We start from the raw sequence: 7,471 nt of genomic DNA on the forward strand, positions 1-7,471 counted from the left end.
AAGTATAAAAATTATTTTCTTATTTAGACATATATAAAAGAATATATCTGTGTAGCATATAATATTTAAATGATGTGCAGCGAATACTAAATGAGTATATTAAGATTATATCTCAACTTATATTGATAATTTACTCATTATATTAACTAGTATGTATCCCGTGCATTTGCACGAGTAATAATATAAAAAAACGTGAAAAATATTACGGTAAAATTTTTATGGGCGGGTCAACCCACAAACCGACCCAAATATCAATTTACTCTCACATATATCCAAATTAACCACAGTTCTCGACCCGACAATCCGGACACTTTAAAAATTAAGCATCATTATATATATATATATAGATTAGTTAGATAAAAGTTGAACTTATATTGTTAAAATGTCACGCGTTTATCAAATTTTGGGTTGAATTTAAAATATAAAGTGTTATTAGCCTAGTTGGTTAAAAGGTTGTATTTGTTTTGTTAGGTTGCAAGTTCGAACCATACCTATAGCATTTTTAATTTTATTTTTAACCGTTTTAAGTTTATGGGCGGGTCAACCCATAATCCGACCCAAGTATTCATTTACTCTCACTTATATCCAAATTAACCATAGCTCTCGACCCGGCAATCCGAACACTTTAAAAATTAAACATCATTATATATATATAGATTGTATCACAATAATGATATAACTCACTTCAAGAACACTTAACTACTGTTATAGATAATTAAATAACATAAACTCACATCAAACATTTAACAAGGCCGCTTACTCATATATCGCTTACTAATAAAAAAAGACTTTATGAACCATTATTCACTACAGATTCATGTACATTTTCGTAACTATAATTTATTTAAATTTATTGAGATAAAATATTAAGATTATAAATATAAGTAATAAAGAAAAAAATTTAAGAAATTGAGAAAAATTCAAAAATTAAAATTTTAACACTTATATTTTTATTTAAAATATTTTAAACCAAAATTAATTCTAAAATATTAAGATGACTTTTTATTTGAATTATCCTATTAAATTCTTAATTACTCCAACTATCATTTCAAATAAAATAAAATAAAATCATAAATTTCACATCTCAAACTAGATAATTAAAGTTTTGAAACATTTTGGACGATCTGAACATTTTGTATGTGGATGGGTTACTTGAAACATTCTATTAAATTGATTAGTTGATTTTAACTTTTGCCCTTTAATTTTTATTAACAATGATTTTAACTTTTGCCCTTTAATTATACATATTTTAAAACAATAAATCTTATTATTCAGACTTACATATTATTCATGATATTCCTTTCAATTTAAATAGTAACCTTTAATCTTTATCAACCAATCTTAGCACTTAAGTTAATTAGTTAGTAAGTTACAAATTCATTTAATTTAAATATGAATTTGACTTAATATATAGTCTCTCATTTACTTACTTAATGTGTTCATTTATATATATTAATATTTATTTTTAATCTATTTTAACACTCTATCATAATTTGGTTGGAATTGTTATTTATTTACTTTATTAAAATAAATTTATAATCTTTTTTATTTTTTTATATAAAAAAAGTTTTTCTCATCTAAAATTATTTAAATAAATTTTTATTTCAAATATTATTTTATTCAATATAACAAAATATTTTTAAAATAATTTAGAATTCAATTAAAATCTAAAAAATTATATATATATATATATTTAAACTTACTTCAACTGATAGTATAAAAAATTAAGATAAATAATTCTATATATATATTTTAAATTAAAAAATTATATAAATAATTAAAAAAAATTAAAATTATATTAATTATGGGTCATATATATTAATAAAAATGTACATATATAATTTAAAATTACTTATTTAATAAAAATAGTAATAAAAAATAATTAAAAAGTTAATATAAGAAAAAATTAATAATAGAAATAATACAATAAATTTAAGTATGATATGAAATTATTAGATTTAAATTTATTGTATTATTTTTCTTATTGAGTTTTTCTTATATTAATTTTTTTTGTTTTTTTATTTTTGTGATAAGTTGTGTTATTTCAATAAGAATAAATAGTTATTAATAATTTATTAAAATATTTTATAATATTATATGAAATAATATTTAAAATTTAAATAATTTATAAATATATGATTAAACATTTTTAATTGAATAATAAGATTTTGTTTATATTAAAAATTTAAAAATATATAAATCAGTAATAATAAATAAATGAAAATCGAGAGAAGAGAAGAGGAAAAATAACGAATAATGACTAAATGAATTAATTTTTAACAGTAAATATGTCTTATTAGATTTTTTTTTGATAATTAATACATCAAATGAATTATTTATACAAGTAAAACATGTGTCAATGAGTTTTTTTTCCTTTTTAAATTTTAATAATAATTGGTTGGTTTATGATTCGACCTCCACTAAATTACTAAATTAAATTGTTACATTCTATATACCGGTTGGTTTCACAAGTAGGTTCTACTTGGTTTTAATTTAGATAAATTTAAACGGTAATGTTGGTTTTATTTAGTTTTTAATCTTTCTTTTAAAAAAAAGAAAAAGATGTTGGCTATATTTAATTAATTATCTTGTTGAATGAGCAATATAAATGATATCTTGGATCCTAGTTCATATGCACTCTTGAATCATTATTAATGGACATTCAAGCACTTAAAAGTCTAAATATTGATTTTTATGTCATATCTCCAAAGTGATAGTAAAGCTGAATATATATATATATTAATGTTAACAATGAATGGAGAAAGACAAAATAAACTAAATTTCAAAATATTTATTTAAATTAGCTGGGTGCATCTGTATTTAAATTGACATATATCTAATAAAAACAAATAATATAGTTTAATTGCCTAATTTCAATTGGGTTAATTGATTGTGACATTTAGAGTGATTTTATTTAGGGGAATTAAGAAATATAAACAATAGATTGTAAATTAGCAAAGAACAATTTTTTTTAAAAATACTTTCTCAAGCTAAAGTTGGAGAGTTTAATTAGAAAAATAAAAGTAAATATATTTTAAGCTTTTAACTAATCAATACATTTATAAATCAATTTTTATTCTTAATGTTTGCAATGAATTGTGAATTAATATATATTCAATTTTATAATATATTTTTTTATTATTATTTTGATAAACTAATATTATTTTAGTGGAAAATTGAACCATATTTAGATAAAATTATGTAAAATTATTATAATAATTTTTGTTTTTTATAAGTTTTTAAGTAAAAATTTAACATGACACCCCACACAAATAGTTTTCACTCCATTTAAAGTGTTCAAATTGAGGATCGAATCATTGATATTTATTTTCTTAAAAACAATTTTTAACATTTAAACTACTTTAGTGAATTTTTTAGTTGAGATTCTAAATTCCAATAAACTCAAATTTGTAAATCTAATAAAAGAAATCAAACTTTGAAGGACTCATCTTGAGAAATCACATCCATTTTTTTTTTATCTTAGTCATGCATATGCATGGTGCTCCAATTTCTTAGATCAAAATAATACATGACTAACTCTACAAATGATAATGATATATCATTGTAATTTGTTTATCATTATATTGTTTTTATTAATTTTATATTTAATTAAATATAATAATAATATAAAATTAACAATTTTTTAAATAAACATTTACTATTAAAATTCTTAATTTTGCTTGTCTTGCTTCACAAATCTTTACATAGACAAGGCTGAATGTATTCTAAGTTTTTTTTTGTTTTTCTAATATATTAACGTATTTATAAAAGTATAAATTTATTAATAAGAAATTAATATTAGTTTAATATATATTTCTCAAGTTTTATAATATGAGAGTTGTTTTTATATAAAAGTTAATTATAAACTCAATAATTCAATAGATAATTATAATCTATACCTAAAATACAAGTTGACAAATAAAAATAAAAGAATTTGAGGAAGATTTGAGAGAGTGCTAGAAGAATTGGTTATTGATATTTTTTTTCTAATATATTGATATATTTTTTTAATATATTTTCTTTATTAAATTTTGAGATGGATAAGGTGGTCCTCCTAATTCATTTCGAAATTTCCTCACCATATGGTCGACCCAAATCCCCTCGCTCTGTGGTTGACCCGAATTCCTCTAATCCTATGGCTGGTCCCGAATACATTATACCTTAAGGCGGTCCCAAAAATTCAACTCACCCTAAGGCGGTCCGTTCTATTAGCCCCTACATACAATTAATTATATAACAAACATGAATGATCCCACATTTGAATATAACAATGTGTATCCAACCGGTTCCAAAAAAGTTGAAATTCAATCTTTGAATTCATTTCATGTCTCTATAAGCCACTTAAACAATTAACTTCTTTTTCAAAAATATAATTTCTTTTATTAAATAACATAACATAGTAAACTTTGGTGCTATATTTTTGAAAGGTTTAGAAATTCACAAGATTTCTATCCTTTAGTTAAATTATAATTTTATTTGTTTTTTTTAAGTTTGAGAATTACCATTTTATTTTATTTTGTTGTGTACGGTGTAAAATGAACTATATGTGAACATTTAATTTGATATGTATCATTTATTCAGAGTCGGGCCACCTTCAGTGTAAGTCCAACAAGCCCACGAGTTAGCCGAATTAGCTAGGACATCACACTCCTAAAGAAGCCTATTTAATAAAATAACATAGATGTTTAATTAAAATTTTTAGTTTTTTAAACATAAAAGGTTTAGCATATTGATTCAAGATCAAAATTAAGAATTTTGATTTGATTATGGTTTCAAATCTCATATAAAATTAATTCTTTTTTTTATCAATTTTTAAATTGATCTAATGCATGCAGTTAAAATTATTTTTTACCATTTTTACTTGGGACTCGAACAACCCAAAACTCGGACTTGTTATATTATGATGCTCTCTAATTGTTCTTTTTTTTATAATCTACTAATTCGAAAATTTATTAAAAATAATGTTTTTTATTTAATTTTATGTTTTATGTGTATTTTTTTTTTTCATATATAGAACATTTAAAAAAAATGTATATTAAAATACTGACAATAAACTTAGATAGCAATTAATTTGTTATATAAACTATAAATTCAATTCAATTAGTGGCTATTAAGTATTTATCATCTTTCTTACTTTCGCTTTGAACCAAATCAAAATCATACATATCCTTAATTAACAACTAAAATAAATATTCATAAAACATAAAAAAATTAAACCAATTATTACTCCATTAACAAATAAAATAATCAAAAACCCAAAATTAAGGCCTCAAAACAATAAAATATTACTTAACATAATCTCATGATTACGTGTCATCTTCTTATTCGTCCCCATATAACCTTCCAATAATTACGCGTATATATATAATTATATTCTTGTATACCACTCCACACAATCATACCCCTTTCTCTCTCCTCAGACTCAAAAATTAGTTAGTCTTCTCCGGTTGAATTTCCGGCCGCCGGAGACTTTCTCTCTCTTTTTCTCCGTTCAGCAATGCTATTGTATAATAACAATATAATAGGCATATCATCCATACTTTCATGGATTCCATTATATATCATTTGATCTGAATTTGAATTCTGAATTCTGATTGATTGTTGATTGTTGATTGCTGATTGCTGATTGCTGAATTTGATTTGAGTATATATATAGTTATAGAGACAGTCAATTGATGAGAGAAATGGAAGAGAGACAAATACTGTTCGATAAGTATGAAATCGGGAAGCTATTGGGAAAAGGAACGTTTGCGAAGGTTTATCACGGTCGAGAAATTCCAACCGGCGATGGAGTAGCGATTAAAGTTATCAACAAGATGCAGGTGAAGAGTGAAGGTATGATGGAGCAGATTAAGCGAGAGATCTCAGTTATGCGACTCGTTAAACATCCAAACGTAGTTGAATTGAAGGAAGTTATGGCGACGAAGACGAAGATCTTCTTCGTAATGGAGCACGTCAGAGGCGGCGAACTATTCTCGAAAGTCGCAAGAGGTAAACTAAGCGAAGAGAAAGCGAGAAAGTATTTTCAACAATTGATTTCCGCAATCGATTACTGTCATAGTCGCGGCGTATTTCATCGAGATCTGAAACCTGAGAATCTACTTTTAGACGAGAACGAAGATCTTAAAATCTCCGATTTCGGTCTTTCCGCCTTGCCGGAGCAGTTCCGTCACGACGGACTTTTACACACTCAGTGTGGAACGCCGGCATACGTCGCGCCGGAGGTGTTAAGGAAGAAAGGATACGACGGATCTAAGGCGGATATTTGGTCATGCGGCGTCGTTTTATACGTTTTACTCGCCGGTTTCTTACCTTTTCAAGATGAGAATCTAATGACTATGTATAAGAAGGTATTCAAGGCTGATTTTCAAATACCGCCGTGGTTTTCCGTTGAATCTCGCCGGTTAATCTCTAAACTTCTGATGGCTGATCCTGACCGTCGAATCTCCATGCCGGCAATCATGCGTGTTCCTTGGTTCAGAAAAGGTTTTTCAATCCCTCGCGCTTTTTCCTTCAACGGATTAAACAACAACAACGACGACGAAGATTCTTCCTCTGTTGCCGGCGGCGGCGAGACTGTAAGTACGATAAGGAAATCGGCGTCAACGCCGGCGTTTCTAAACGCGTTTGAGTTGATAACATCGATGTCATCTGGATTTGATTTATCTGGTTTATTTGAAGAAGAAGAGAAACGGAAGAGACGGCCGATGTTTACTTCGAGATGGTCGGCGGCGAGTATATTATCGACGATTGAATCGGCGGCGAATGGGTTGAGATTCAGGGTTTCGAAATCGAAGGATTTTAAATTGTGGTTGGAGAAAACAACGGAAGGGAGGAAAGGACGATTGACGGTTACGGCGGAGGTATTTGAGGTGGCGCCGGAATTAGCGGTGGTGGAATTTTCAAAATCGGCCGGAGATACTTTTGAGTTTGTTAAGTTTTGTGAAGAAGATGTACGGCCGTCGTTGAAAGAGATTGTTTGGACTTGGCAAGGTGATGAAGCTGCCGCCGCCCCCGTTGAAATTGGTGAGGTTGAGAGGGAATAATTATAATTATTATTATTATTATTAATAATTAATTAGTAAACGACTTTGGGACCTTATGTCATCTTTTTTATTTTTATTTGGTTTGGGATTTGGTGTTTTTTTTATTTGTGATGGTTGTCCAACAAATTTGTGGGTTTAATATGTAAATTGCGTGTAAACTAACATTTGACATCTACCCTTGTTTGAATTATATTTAAATGCTTTAGAAAAACACTAAAATATTTTGAAAATTATATATATGATTTTGTATTGAGATATATCTAAAATAAGATATGTAATTTATATAGATTGGGTAAAATTGACCAAAATTATCTAAGAAATTTACCTTTTGTGATGGTTGTTGAACAACTTACATTACAAAAGGTTGGGTTTAATATGTAAATTGTGTGTAAACTAACATTTGGCATGTACCATTGTTTGAATTA

General features: G+C 26.3%; 1 protein-coding gene across 1 annotated transcript; it reads left to right on the forward strand.

The window, feature by feature from the left end:
- The first annotated feature begins 5,404 nt into the window (after positions 1 to 5,404).
- Positions 5,405 to 7,271, forward strand: LOC124926247 (CBL-interacting serine/threonine-protein kinase 25-like). The gene has a single exon (XM_047466439.1). It carries the CDS (start codon positions 5,676 to 5,678, stop codon positions 7,044 to 7,046), a length of 1,371 nt encoding a protein of 456 aa, XP_047322395.1. The 5' UTR covers positions 5,405 to 5,675; the 3' UTR covers positions 7,047 to 7,271.
- Positions 7,272 to 7,471: the final 200 nt, after the last annotated feature.

The sequence above is a fragment of the Impatiens glandulifera genome, chromosome 2, assembly GCF_907164915.1.
Source record: "Impatiens glandulifera chromosome 2, dImpGla2.1, whole genome shotgun sequence".
NCBI classification, from domain to species: Eukaryota; Viridiplantae; Streptophyta; class Magnoliopsida; order Ericales; family Balsaminaceae; genus Impatiens; species Impatiens glandulifera.